Source organism: Tursiops truncatus, chromosome 4 (genome assembly GCF_011762595.2).
Source record: "Tursiops truncatus isolate mTurTru1 chromosome 4, mTurTru1.mat.Y, whole genome shotgun sequence".
Lineage (NCBI taxonomy): Eukaryota > Metazoa > Chordata > Mammalia > Artiodactyla > Delphinidae > Tursiops > Tursiops truncatus.
Window position 1 is genome coordinate 60,032,748 of NC_047037.1, and position 15,465 is coordinate 60,048,212.

The 15,465-nt window shown below is 43.8% G+C and overlaps 1 protein-coding gene across 3 annotated transcripts in view; it reads right to left on the minus strand.

The window, feature by feature from the left end:
* Positions 1–15,465, minus strand: part of MCF2L2 (MCF.2 cell line derived transforming sequence-like 2) — a 234,221-nt gene that overhangs the window by 17,200 nt on the left and 201,556 nt on the right. For all 3 annotated transcript variants that reach the window (XR_012331396.1, XR_012331397.1, XM_073803931.1), the window contains exon 26: positions 102–146. Coding sequence is in view for 1 of the 3 variants with exons in the window: in XM_073803931.1 (XP_073660032.1) it covers positions 102–146 (45 nt within the window). In the remaining 2 variants the exon portion in view is untranslated. The remainder of the gene's footprint in view (positions 1–101; positions 147–15,465) is intronic.

A 15,465-nucleotide genomic window follows, 5' to 3' on the forward strand; every position in this document is an offset into this window, starting at 1 on the left:
AATAACACTCATTATTATTATTGTTAATAGTAATTATGATAATACTAAAGAGAAGGTCTCAGAACCGCTCTGGGAACTCCAAGTGTGCTATTATTACTCACATTTTGGGGATATTTGTCTGCCATTTTCTTCATCCTCATAAACATCTGGGGGAGGAAACATTATAAAGTTAAAAAATGACTTTAACGGGAAGCAGAGTGCACACACACAGCAGAAAAACCGAACTGAACATACAGACCCTTGACAAATAGTCAATTTGATTATAGCAAAACTTCGAGTGATAGTTGCATTCTTGGAAAATGAGCAGAATGACCCTGGTACCAGCCCAAGGTCCAGCAGTGTGTTGGGAAGGTATACCCTGAGTCTCTGGGGCATTCCCAGTCCATGTAGAGAATAAGCGTAGAGTGTTGGTGGAGAAGGACAGGAAGAATAGGAAAGGTGGGCCATGAAAATTCATGCTGATGACAGGGTGTATTCTCTTTTTCCTCAGTGGATGACCTTCATAGCATACACCACATAAATCCTAAAATATTTAGGGAATTTAGTTTCAGTTGGCACCTAGTGTTTAAAATCCTTCCATGGTGGCGCAGTGGTTAAGAATCTGCCTGCCAATGCAGGGGACACGGGTTCTAGCCCTGGTCCGGGAAGATCCCACATGCCACGGAACAACTAAGCCTGTGCGCCACAACTATTGAGCCTGCGCTCTAGAGCCCACGAGCCACAACTACTGAGCCCATGTGCCACAACTACTGAAGCCCACGCACCTAGAGCCCATGCTCCACAACAAGAGAAGCCACCACAACTAGAGAAAGCCTGCACGCAGCAACGAAGACCCAAGTGCAGCCATAAATAAATAAATAAATAAATAAATATATTTTTAAAATGAAATTTATTAACATGTGAGCCCATTAGTGAGTTTAAACTATCCTCTTCAGAATACATGTTTCTGGTAAACTATAGACTTTGAAGATAAAATTGTGGATTTTCCCTTGCTGTCCACTAGGTGGCACAAAGGGACAACTGTAGATCCTGCTAGTTCAGAGACAGCTCTTAGCCCATAGATTTCAAAGGGGCAAACTATTTCTATTTTCTTTCAAACTAGAGTTTCCTTTGTTCCTCTTTTCCTTTAAAAGAACTATCTCTGTTATATGAACTAAAGTACATCATTTTCACCTGGGGTTGGGGGAATGGAGAAGTAATGCGTTAAGCCCCTGGGGCTTTCCTTCCCTTCCCTGGAGGAACAGACATGGGTAACTAGTTGCTATTTAATATGCTAGCAGCAATCTAGGCACCAGCCTAAGAACTTCATCTAATTCTCACAGCAAGACTATACAGTATTGCTTCCATTTTGTAAAATAATTAATGAAAAGAATTTAAGCACAAAGAAGTTAAGTAATTCATCCAGAAACATGGAGCTGAAGTCTAAGCCCTCAGCGCTTTGGCCCTTAACTGTGTGCTATGCTGCTGAGCTCTTTCTCTGCCTTCTAGGAGTCAGCCAGTGGGCTCATGTTCTGCCTAATTCATCCCAGTAGCTCTCCAGGGCTCACGACAGGTGAGATCTCCAGGATGCTTCCACAGGTACTAGGCTGGATTAGGACCTTTTGCTTGGTGCCCCAGAGTGTAAACTTGGATGTCTAGGCTGGTCTATATTTCAAGTGTCCATTTCCTTTGCATACCTGTCTCTGGCCAAGAGGAAAGGAATCACTCCTAAACATTCAATTAATTGCTTTCAGATTCCACATATTCTCACAGCACTTTTTTTTTTTTTAGTGCATTTTTTGTTGTCAAAGTCCCTGCCAGCTTCTAGAGCAGTCCGAGCTTGCCATCTTAGACTTTCAGGGCTGCTAGGAGCTGGGGTCAAAGAAACTTCACAATTGGGAAACTATCATCTAGCTCAGCAACCAGCTGCCCTCTGATGTGTCTAGCTGGTTTTAGCCAAAGCCTTGCCCATTTCATCAGAGATTTAATGAGAATGTTTCCATAAGACTAAAATATAAAGCCCCCCAGGCAAAGGAAACAGTTGTCACGCTTGAGGAAGTCATTGATCCTGATTATCATGAGGTGGTCAGGCTGCTACCTAATAGAGGCAGAGAAGAACGCATCTGGTGATCCACTGGGACGTCTCCCAGTGCATACTCCCCTGCCCTGCTGTAACTGTAAGCAAAAGAACAATAGCTAGACAAGAGTCTGGGACACCCACTACTCATGCCACCAGCAGAAGTGCCAGATGAAGGGGAAGGGGATATAGAATGAGTGGGAGGGAGATGATGGCTTAAAGGTACAACCCAAGTGCAACTGCAGCAGCAGGTGGCAGACATAGATTTAAGTTAAGTAGGACACTTACTATGTCCACTGGTGGAAATGTCCCCCTTGGGAACCAAGACCTCCAGACCCACTGAGGCTGAAGTTGCAGGAATGGGAGGACAGATTCCCTATGTGGGTCACTAGTAGTGTGATAATGAATAAGGTCACAACTCATTCAACCTTTTGGCTCCCAGATTCATATTTTCTGCTTACTGGGGTCCTGGTGCCATAAAGTGGCCGTTGGTTTAAGGTATATCCTGCATCCTAAGGTTAGCACCCCAACCCCTCAGTCTCAGGTCCAAACTGCTGCTCACCCTTGCCTTCAAGAGGCTACTCCATGGCTCTATCAAGTCGGCAGCTTCTGAATATGTGGTAGGACCAGTGGGTTGGTCCTGCAGTCACATGCCCATGGCTGTTCCTCTTTTGCCACAGAGTGAGTCCCCCAATCAAAACAATGTTCTATCCTTGGACAGTGTTGCAGACTGAGGCACTGAAGGCAGGAAAGGCACATGTGTCAATCCCGTTCAGCGTGAATCACTGTACTTTCCAGCTTGGAGGATCTGATGAAATCAACTATTCTCTTCAAGGAACAGTATCCAACTGAGGGCTCGGCATGGATCTCTGTGCTGGCAGGTTGGACAGTCAACAGTGGCAGTATCTAGATTGGTCTTGACGGCAGGGAGCCCATGCTGCTAGGCCCGTGCACAGCCTCCCATTCTGCTGCCAAAGCTTCTCCATGTATGAGCCCACTGTCCACATACTGGGTTGCCAAGGAAGAAGCTGGCTGACACCTCCTGGCCAAGTCATCTAGTCAGCTTGGTTCTTTGGTAACTTCTCTGCAATGGATGTTCTCTGGGGGGCATTAAAGTGTAGCACAAAGATCCTTACATTTTGAGCTCGTGTCCATAGGTCTATGTGCCTCTTCCCTAGTCAGATTATGTTGTAATTTGATGCTGGTTATTGTTCTAGAAGGGGATTGGGAAGGGGGTGGGGATGTATCCTGAGGAGGGCAAGCATTGTCTTGTACAGTAAGTCCCCTACATACGAACGAGTTTCGTTCTGAGAGTGTGTTCATAAGTCCAATTTGTTCGTAAGTCCAACAAAGTTAGCCTAGGTACGCAACTAACACAATCGGCTATACAGTACTGTACTGTTATAGGTTTATAATACTTTTCACACAAATAATACATACAAAACAAACACAAAAAATAAAACATTTTTAATCTTACGGTACAGTACCTTGAAAAGTACAGTAGTACAGCACAACAGCTGGCATACAGGGGCTGGCACTGAGTGAGCAGGCAAGAAGAGTTACTGACTGGAGGGGGGAGAGGAGGTGGGGGATGGTAGAGCTGAAGAATCGTCAGCAACAGGAGACGGAGGGCGAGCTGCACTTTCAGTCACGCCTGACGTTGATGGCACAGGTTCCGGTTCCTTGCTGGATTCAATTCTATCTACACTCTTGAAAAAACAGGTCCAGTGATATCTGGGTAGTAGCTCTTTTTTTCTCATCATAGGTGACACAGTAGCACTGGATTGCATTCTGAACGGCTGCTGCAACCTTCGTGTACCATTCTACATTCAGGTCCTTTGCCTCAAAAACTAACAGTGCCTCCTCAGATAAAGAAAATCTTGCCATTTCCTGCGTCGTGAATCTCTTCCGTTCTTCAGTTACTTCTTCTTCCTCTTGTCGCTCCACTCTCTCAATTATTTTCACTTTCTTTTCCATTGGTATCGCTTGGTGCTTCTTAGCAGTACCAACTACATCACTGCTGCTTTTACACTTGCTTCCAGACATCCTGGGCTTGAAATAAAGATACTGTACTACTGTACTGTACACAGTACTGTAAAGTACACAAAAGCACAACCACTTGTAGAGGATGCACGCATGTGACAATGTACGCCAGACACACGAACTAACGTGACTGGACACGCAAACGCACTTTTTCATCTTTGAAAGTTTGCAACTTGATTGTTTGTATGTAGGGGACTTACTGTATGTCTCATCTGAGACTTCTGCATAATCTTGAGGGGAGGAGAAGGGCCAATCTTTCAACAAGGGGGAGTGGGCCACTTCTGCCAGCCCAGGGGAACAAGGGCATGTACCCAGATATCCTCCAGTTTTAGGGTCCTATATCTTCCCTGTCAGGGCCTGACTTGCCTGCTTCATCTGTTGGCACTAGGGGCCCAAAATAATAAGGCAGCAGACTTGTCTAGGCTGCAAATTCATCCTTTTCTCAAGTACTGCCCTCTGCTGTAGGCGATGAGGGGCTGAACACTGGAAAGGAGGCCCCCTGATTCTCACACTGTGCTTTAAATTGGCGATTAATCTGAGGCTGTCACTTTCTTCACTCTCTTCAATGCATCAGTGGTGCTTAGCAATAACCACCCAGTTCCATGTTCCTGATAGTTAATATTTTCCCTAAACCTCTCAAATGCTAGAGACATTGCGCCAGCTGATGCATCCCTGTCTGCCTGTATCTGATCCCAGGTCACCACCAGGGAATGTCTTAGCAATTGAACTGCTACATAGGCCAGGGACCAGCACTTCCAACACTCCACCTACCACTAGCAATGGAGTCCTCACTGCCATTTGGCCAGCAAGTGACCCAACACCAGAATCCCATCCTTTCTAGGACCTCTCTGGGTACTAACTGTCTTAGGTCAGGTTTCCCAGAAGCAGATTGTACAAGCGAGTTAAGGAGAAAGGGCTTTCAGTTGAAATGTGTAAGGCAATGAGGGCAGAAGACAGAGCAAGGAAGAAGCCAGGTGCAGACGAGGGTTCAGCCAAGGTCCAGCATCTGCCTGATCCCCTGAGAAATGCTGGAATATGGATGGCACCACGAGTGTCCCATCTGAGGTAGAAGGGCTGGCTTTTGTACCAGCCAGCCAAGCTGCCCTTGAGGGAGGCCAGAAGCTCTTAGGCATTTCTTGGCTGGATGACTCTGGTCGGCTGAAGATCGAAACTGACTGATAAAAAGGATCTGGATGAGGTCTCAACAACCTCAACTATACTACCATGTGTGGGCTTTTTATTTATTTATCTTATTTTTAGATTTTATTTTTTAAACATCTTTACTGGAGTATAATTGCTTTACAATGTTGTGTTAATTTCTGCTGTATAACAAAGTGAATCAGCTATACATATACATATATCCCCATATCCCCTCCCTCTTGCGTCTCCCTCCCACCCTCCCTATCCCACCCCTCGAGGTGGTCACAAAGCACCGAGCTGATCTCCCTGTGCTATGCGGCTGCTTCCCACTAGCTAGCTATTTTACATTTGGTAGTGTACATATGTCTATGCCACTCTCTCACTTCATCCCAGCTTACCCTTTCCCCTCCCCGTGTCCTCACGTCCATTCTCTACGTCTGCATCTTTATTCCTGTCCTGCCCCTAGGTTCTTCAGAACCATTTTTTTTTTTTTTTTAGATTCCATACATATGTGTTAGCATATGGTATATGTTTTTCTCTTTCTGACTTACTTCACTCTGCATGACAGACTCTAGGTCCATCCACCTCACTACAAATAACTCAATTTCGTTTCTTTTTATGGCTGAGTAATATTCCATTGTATATATGTGCCACATCTTCTTTATCCATTCATCTGCCGATGGACACCTAGGTTGCTTCCATGTCCTGGCTATTGTAAATAGTGCTGCAATGAACATTGTGGTACATGACTCTTTTTGAATTATGGTTTTCTCAAGGTATATGCCCAGTAGTGAGATTGCTGGGTCCTATGATAGTTCTATTTTTCGTTTTTTAAGGAACTTTTATACTGTTCTCCACAGTGGCTGTATCAATTTGCATTCCCACCAACAGTGCAAGAGGGTTCCCTTTTCTCCATACCCTCTCCAGCATTCACTGTTTGTAGATTTTTAAAATAAATTTATTTATTTTTGGCTGTGTTGGGTCTTCGTTTCTGTGTGAGGGCTTTCTCTAGTTGTGGCAAGCGGGGGCCACTCTTCATCGCGGTGCGCGGGCCTCTCACTATCGCGGCCTCTGTTGTTGCGGAGCACAGGCTCCAGACGCGCAGGCTCAGCAGTTGTGGCTCACGGGCCCAGTTGCTCCGCGGCATGTGGGATCTTCCCAGACCAGGGCTCGAATCCGTGTCCCCTGCATTGGCAGGCAGATTCTCAACCAGTGCGCCACCAGGGAAGCCCCTGTTTGTAGATTTTTTGATGATGGCCATTCTGACCGGTGTGAGGTGATACCTCATTGTAGTTTTGATTTGCATTTCTCTAATGATTAATGATGTTGTACAGGTTTTGATAGATACATAATGTCATGCATCCACCATTATATCATACAGAATAGTTTCACCACCCTAAAAATCTCCTGTGCTCCACCTACTCATTTCCCATCCCCTACCCTTAACCCCTGATAACTACTGATCTTTTTATTATCTCTATAGTTTTCTCTTTTCCAGAATGTCATATTTGAAATCATACAGTATGGAACCTTTTCAGATGGGCTTATTTCATTTAGCAATATGCATTTAAGTTTCCTCCATGTCTTTTTATGGCTTGATAGCTCATTTTCTTTTATTGCTGAATAATATCCCATTGTATGGATGTACTACAGTTTGCAAGTCATTTAGGTAAATACCGAGGAGTATGATCGCTGGACCATCTGGTAAGATTATCTTTAGCTGTGTGATAATCTGCCAAACTGTACTATTTTTTTTTTTTTTTTTTTGCGGTACACGGGCCTCTCACTGTTGTGGCCTCTCCCATTGCGGAGCACAGGCTCCGGACGTGCAGGCTCAGCAGCCATGGCTCACGGGCCCAGCCGCTCCGCGGCATGCGGGATCTTCCCGGACCGCGGCACGAACCCGTGTCCCCTGCATCGGCAGGCGGACTCTCAACCACTGTGCCACCAGGGAAGCCCGCAAAGGGTCTTTTAAAGGTCTCTTCAAGGGATTCTTGGAACATGAAAAAGGAGTTAGACACCTCAAGAACAAAACATATTTTATGATACAAGGTGGATAAGCCCAATATTCTAATAGTCCTTGATAATCTGAAGAGTCACTGTTAAGTGGGAAGCTAAGATATGACTTGATCAGAGACAGTATTGGGGGATAAAGCCAATTATTTAAGAGACGAAAATATTGTTTGTCTTTTCTTAAAAACATTTTTCACAAGCCAATTACGTCTCCATAGGAAAACAAAACAAATATTTCATATCTCACAGAGATTCTGCTACATAAAGGAACAGGTCTTATCATGCAAAGAAAATTTAGGGACTGTATTTCCTGAACACTCACCAGCCACAATTTTTCTCAAGCCTTAATTTCCTGGTCTGTACTAAGAAGAAAATAGGTAATTTTTCATTTTTCAAATATACAATTTTATAACACACATACACACCCTAATTGAGAATAACAGCCTTATTAAATGGCATTGCCTTAGTATTTGTTAACCAGTACTAAAAATTCAATTTCTTAATTAATTAATTCTTATTGAGTTAAGAAATTCAATTTCTTAATTTTCATAATTTCATAAGAAATTATGAAAATTTCTTTAAAAAATTTTCCACATAATTAAGAAAATTTTGTCATATCCTGTCATATTTTGTCATAAAAAATTAATTTGTCATATCCTGCTCATTAGCATCCAGGGCTCTAGAAGTCTGAAGAGGAAACATACACTAGTTAGCCTTGTGCTGGAGTAGGGGGTGATCTGTGTACGTTTCCTTAATGACAAGGAATTTGTAGCTTATAGGTGCTCAATAAATGTATTTTGAACTGAAATTCCTTTCAGAGCCCTTTTCCAAATAAAGTGTATACCTGAAGACATACTACATGTCGCACCAAACTAATCACATGATAATCTAAAACCAAAGTCTCAAATACTAAATTCCCAATACTTTGATTATGGGCAGTGGTAAAAGCATAATCTTTTGGAAAAGATTATCTTTAAATAGTCAAGGAAAGAAAAGATGACAACCAAAACAGCACATTCAAGCCCCATAAACACATAATCTGTTATGTCATTAAAATAAAACATATAATCTATTATGTCATTAAAATACAAAATATAAAAATGCCTCCACATTTGTTTTTCTTTTTGATCCCACACCCAATTCTGCCTGCCAGAAAACTGACACACAAAGAAGTTAGAGCTGAAATCTTGCGAGGAAACTCCTGATCAAGTGCTGCTAACCTTTCCAGGAAAGCTTTGGGAGGAGATGGAGTCAATAAACCCTGGATAGAGCAAGAAATACAGTGCCACCATCCAGTGTCTTTATTCCAAAGCAGGGACATTCTGGCAATGCTCTTAGCCTACAACCATTTCCTTAAGAGGACAGCTCTTCCAAAGAGTAAGTTACTTCTCAATGTGAAACATTTGCCCTTCATTTTAATTCTGGCCTAACTGGATCTATGCAAATGAATAGCAGGAAGTTGATTTTATACCTTTCTTCTTACTCACATAATTAAGGAAGGGCTGAGAATCCAGCAATGTCTTCCTCAGCTTCTAAGCAGCTGGTATCATAAAATTATAATACAGCACATTAAATGCTGTGATAGGATACTCCTTAAGGGAGTGGGTACAGAGACAAGGGAGACTCAGCTGTCCACCAGAGCCCTCACCCCTTGCCATCACCCCATTGCTTTCATGCCCCACTCTCCCATCGGATCCTACCTTTAATCTGACATGTGCTAGGGACTGAGACTTCCTTGTTACTGGTAGCTCTTTCCATATTTTCAATCCAGGGTGCAAATTCCACTTCATTGCCTTTGCTTTAGAGAAATATACATGACCTCACTACACTAGTTCTGTACTAGTTGAAGTGGAGCTGGCTCACACCAGATTATCCCCAGCTAAAGCCTTATGGACCTGCTTCCTCCTCCTTCTCTACCTGTGGTATAGAATTGCCCCAGCTCTCTGGTGACATTCAGCAAAGGAATGTTCAAGGGATACCACCTGCTGGATCATATAGTTAACATCTGACTGCTTCCTCCTCCTTCTCTACCTGTGGTATAGAATTGCCCCAGCTCTCTGGTGACATTCAGCAAAGGAATGTTCAAGGGATACCACCTGCTGGATCATATAGTTAACATCTGACTGGCTGCAAATCTGAGGTGAGGAGATGGAATCCCCTTTCATTGTCTCAAAAGCTGTTTCAAGTGCTCAACAAATAAGCACTTGCTAGGCACTGGAGGTCTGAGATGAATAGGATGTGCCCTAAGCTAAACCTCATCACCTCCTAGCTCTGCTTGCAGAGTGGTCTGCTAGCCTGATGTGATTATTCAACCAGTTTTTTAATTTGTTTATTCACTAAATATTTACTGACCACTTACATGAGTGCCAGGCCCTTGTATAATATGAGGCCCGTGGGAAGCTAAAACTAATAAGACAACCTCTATGCCCTAGAGGAAATTCACGGTCTAATGGGGAGGAAAACTTAAACACATCATAAAATTATAATACAGCACATTAAATGCTGTGATAGGGTACTCCTTAAGGGAGTGGGTACAGAGAGGAGGGAGATTCAGCTGTCCACCAGAGCCCTCACCCCTTGCCATCACTATCATCTCTTTGTTTTAGGGCCTGGGCTGCCTCTATTAGGAACAGGCCAAATGAGCCTAAAAAACTAAGCAGGCTGTACCTGAACTGGATCACAGGCTACGGGTTTATTCAACAAGCATTCACTGGGTACGTCCTGAGTGCCTTGGAGGGGGAGAGGAATCAGAGATGGAGAGTTTCTAAGTGGGCAGGAATAGATGGGGTAAGAAGCACCAGTGAGAACTGAACCTGAAAGAAGTGTGAGTGTATATTCCTCCAGACAGGGAGGAGTGAAGAGAGGACGAACGAGGATCAGGAGAGTTCCCGATGCAATGAGGGAAGCTGAACCAGTTAACATGCAAAGTGGGAGGCAGGGTGAAAATAGGAGTAGAATTGGAGGTCCTCAGAGGAAAGTTCCAGAAAACAGCCAGAAGCAAAGGCATTTACGGGAGTTTCAAAATGGCAGGTATGACTCAACTGCAACTCAGCAAGCCAGCATTAGGAAAGATACCCTAGGCTGGCAGTGGGGTCAGGGAGCTAATATATTTTAATTAGAAAAATTAAATTAAAATTTAATTGGAAATCCCTTGTAATAAGCTAAGTGTTGAAGAAAATCAATGAAAGCAATGATGTAGAATCAACAGGAACTATCTGCAACATCTGACACTTGTTAAAAAAAAAAATCAGTACACACCTAGTGCTTGCTTCAAACTATATATTCCCTTGGCCTGAAATGAAAAAAACAGAAACAAAAAGCCGCAGCACTCTCAAATGTAAGCCAATTTGAATAGATTTTACATATTGATTTTATACACATGTACACGCACAGAATACTATAAAAATTGATGAAAGTGTGTAGATCTTGGTCTTATTTTCTTAGTCATTTGGTAAACCTCTCAGCAGTCCTGGCTCACTTGGCCTTGGCAACCCCTCCCACTTCTCTGCCTATCCTGCTGTGTCCCATGTGCCTTGATTCTCAGTCCATCCACGTTTCCACAGTTAGCTCCATTAGCACTGAATTAAGAAATAAACAATGGGCCCATTAAATGCTCACTTTTTCCACCGGAGCCCAAGTTACACGGCTTGGTAAGGGAAACATCATGCATTTCTGGGACAGGATGAGAATCACCTTCTTTGTTCGGGTGTTGTCCCAGCTGTGAGAACAGCACCAGGTCTCAACCTCCAGTGTCCCTCACCGCCTGCACCTGCATTAAACCCAAACTGATACTCGAGGCTTACCTCCTTCTCTCTCAACCTCATTTCCTTCCACTCTACCCATGAACCTCTCAAGCCAGGCTCCAAGTCATCACTGAACATGCTCTCTTGGTGGCAGCTCTGTGATTTCAAAGATTCATGGGTCCACCGTTTTTGTTGGTTTTTTTTTTTTTGTGGTACGCGGGCCTCTCACTGTTGTGGCCTCTCCCATTGCGGAGCACAGGCTCTGGACGCGCAGGCTCAGCGGCCATGGCTCACGGACCCAGCCGCTCCGCGGCATGTGGGATCTTCCCAGACCGGGGCACGAACCCGTGTCCGCTGCATCGGCAGGCGGACTCTCAATCACTGCGCCACCAGGGAAGCCCCGTGGGTCCACCTTTATTACCCATGTGATGGCACGAGTTGCCCAGTTGCTAGGATGGGCCTGCGGCCGGGAGCACGATGCCTTGTACCACAAAGGGACTTTGCCTTGTACCACGCACCGTGCTGCCCCTGCGAAGCCGCCTGCTGCCAGAGCCCCTGCCCAGTGAGCCTGATCTCCCAGTGTCCCTAGGCCTCCCTGTCACACAGGGTCAGGCCACACAGGAGGAGGTTGTCCCAAACCACAGGGCCAGCCGCCCTCCTTGACTTGTGCCGCAGCATCCCACGCGTCGGGTTACGCTCTTCTCTTCCCAGCCCAGAGCCTCTCTGACTCTGTAACTCCCTCTGGGCACAGGCCCCTTCTGCCTGGCTGTCTCCAGAGGCCCTGTCTCCACACCCTCAGTGGCTCCCAGGGTCCGTCTTGTCGCCTTAGAGGCCCTCATCGCTGGGGGCCCGGAGGCCTTGCCCAGAGGGCACGGAGTTATCGTGCCCAGCAGTCCCGGTGGTTGAAGGTGGGGTCGGGCAGTGTAGGAATCAACTGGGGTGACGATGCGTAGGTGTCAGAGCCGTGTGAGTGCTGGGCAGGGGTGAGGTCCTGATGTTCCTGATCTGGCAGCCTCTGAAACCTCCCTCCCCTGTTGCCTGATGCCCCTGCGTCTGTGTTCGGCCCTGGAGTCTCATCTCTCGGGGACCAGCCCAAGGCCCCACTCCTGCTCACTCACCCACAGGGCGCGGAGGCCCCTCTGAATTCCTAGAGCCCTTGCTGTGGGCATCACTCGCAGTGACATTTCATCAGACCCTGCTTGGTGAGCCAGGCTCAGGAGACCTGGTCCTGCTGCAGGAAAGCTGTGTGAAATTGACCCTCAGTTGGCCTGCCTGTGAAAGGAAGGGGCTGGGACCACACCTCTGGGCCGATCTTTCAGTTCAGCTTTTTTTTTAAATCTAAACTACTTGCTAGCGTTCTGATTCTGCTTCTTATTTATATTTTACATTCCTGTCACAACCTAGAGCACACAGTGCTGGGACTTGAGGAAGACTTAAGAAATGTGTTTCTGAATTATTAACTGAATAAATGCCATGACCTCACAACAAACGTGTTTTTCTGTGGGGCAGGGAAGGGCAGGGTGATCTAGTTAAAAATCTAGATTGTAGATTAAGCTCAATATTGTTAAGATGTCACTTCACCAAATTGATCTGTAGATTTTACACAATCCCAATCAAGATCCCAGCAAGCTTTCTTATAGAAATCGACAAGCTGATTCTAAACGTATATACAGAAATGTAAAGGATATACAAGAGCCAAAACAACTTTAAAAAGGAAAAACAATGTCAAAGGACTCAAATGATCTGATTTTAAGACATTATAAAGCTACAGTAATCAAGATAGTAAGGTATTGATGTCAAGACAGATAAATAGATCAATTAAACAGGATACAGCAGCCAGCAATAGATGCACTTATATAAAGAGTCAATTGGTGGAAGAAGAGTCTTTTCAACAATGGTAGTAGAACAACAATTAATGTGCACAAAATTGAACTTTGATTGACACTTTATACCATACACCATAAACCCCCCTCAGAATAGATCAGAGACCTAAATGTAAAACTTAAACTATAAACCATCTAGGAGAAAACATAGGAGAAAATCTTTGTGACCTTTAGCCAAATATTTCTCAGGCACGACACCAACAGTATGATCCATAATTTTTTAAAAATTGTATTTCATAAAACTTAAAATCTTCTGCCCTTAAAAAGGTACTCTTAAGAGAATGAAAAGCTAAGCTACATACTGAAAGACAATATTTGCAAAGTATATATCCAATAAAGGACTTGTACTTACAATATATTAAAAAAGACTCTCAAAACTAAATAATAAGAAAACAAGGAGATACACGTGTGATACAGAAGCACATAAAAAGATGCTCAACCATTAATCAAAACAAATTAAAACCTCAGTAACATGCCACTACATAGCTATTAGAAGGCTTAAAATTAAAAAAGACTGACAATATCAAGTGCTGGCGAGTGTGTGGAGCAAGTGGAACTTTCATACACTGCTGTGGGAGTATAAGATGGTATAACCACACTGGAAAATAGCGTAGCCATTTCTTAAAAAATTAATCATGCACCTGCCATCTGGCCTAACCATTACACTCTTAAGTATTTACCCAAGAGAAATGAAAACCTAAGTCCATGAGAAGATTTGTACTCAAATGTTCATAGCAGCATTATCCAGAATAGCCCCTCAGAAGTGGAGAGAAAACAAATGTTCATTAACAGGTAAATGGATACGTAAACTGGGGTATAGCCAAACAATGGAATGCTACACAGCAATTAAAAGGAATGTACTATTGCTACACAAAGCAACATAAATGCATCTCAAAATAATTATGCTGGGACTTCCCTGGTGGCGCAGTGGTTAAGAATGCGCCTGCCGATGCAGAGGGGACATGGGTTCGAGACCTGGTCTGGGAATCTTCCACATGCCGTGGAGCAACTAAGCCCGTGCGCCACAACTACTGAGCCTGAGCTCTAGAGCTCACGTGCCACAACTACTGAAGTCCGTGCACCTAGAGCCCGTGCTCCACAACAAGAGAAGCTACTGCAATGAGAAGCCTGTGCACCACAACAAAGGGTGTTCACTGCAACTAGAGAAAGCCAGCGTGCAGCCACAAAGACCCAATGCAGCCAAAAATAAATTAAAAAAAAAGCTAGGCGAGAGAAACCAGGCCAAAAAGAGTACATGCTATATATTTTCTTTATGGAATTTTAGAAAAATCAAAGTAATCTATAGCGATAGAAATGAGATCAGTAATCACCTGGAGAGCTGTAGGGGGGTAAGAGAGGGGCAAGAGAAAGGTAATAAAAAGAGACATGAGGAAAATTTTGGGGGTGAAAGAAGTGTTCATTATCTTGATTGTGTGATACTTTCACAGGTATGTACATATGTCAAAATTTATCAAATTGTATACTTTAAATACGTGCAATTTATTATGTCAATTATACCTCAATAAAGCTGTATTTTTTTTCAATAAAACTGTTTTAAAAATTGTAGTTTGGGCTTCCCTGGTGGCGCAGTGGTTGAGAGTCTGCCTGCCGATGCAGAGGACACGGGTTTGTGCCCCGGTCCGGGAAGATCCCACATGCCATGAGCGGCTGGGCCCGTGAGCCATGGCTGCTGAGCCTGCGCATCCGGAGCCTGTGCTCCACAACGGGAGAGGCCACAGCAGTGAGAGGCCCGCGTACCGCAAAAAAAAGAAAAAAAAAATTGTAGTTTAAGGCCTCTGTCCAGAAACTTTAATAAGCTACAATGCATATTCTCAGGTATAAGCCCTAGCTATCCTAATTCTACAGTTCTAGGCTAGGACCCAGAAATATGCATTTGACCCAAGCTCTTCAAGTAATTCCACTGCAGGCTGTCCCTAAACCACCCTTTGTGAAACACTGGTCTAGGGAGTAAGGATTTCTAGAACAATATTGTTATTAGAATGTTTGTTTCTGGGGAAAATAAGTAACTTTTTCTACTAGGGTTGTTACATGTTTCTGTACTATGCCCCCAGAGCACGCATATTCCATTACCATAACACATATTTAGCATACTATTAATAGTTCAAAAACAAAATTAAATCATAGTTTTTTTCCAATCTTACCTTTATATAAATTAAAATTAACTACATGATCTTGTTACCATTTCCTGGCAGAGGCCTACAGTGTAAAGCGAGAAATTAGGCCATTTGATTGTAACTGAAAACCAATGTGGTGGTTTTTCCAATCACATTTCTTATCTTTTTCGTCATCTTTCGACGCACACCCACCCTCACATCCTCCTGACTAGTTCATGATCAGAGAAGACACAGAAAGAGCATGAAATGATTTCATTCCTGCTAAGTCTCTGAAGACAAAGTTATCTTTTCACACTTACATAATTTTTCTTAGTAAACAACAAAAATCGTTGCCAGTATAAATGATAGGAGATAGGTTTTCCACATGAGACTAGCATCTCTTAACCCTAGCAACATTACCCGAAGGAAATATTAGAACTCAATTGATGAAGCTTGTTGTGGATTTTCCTATC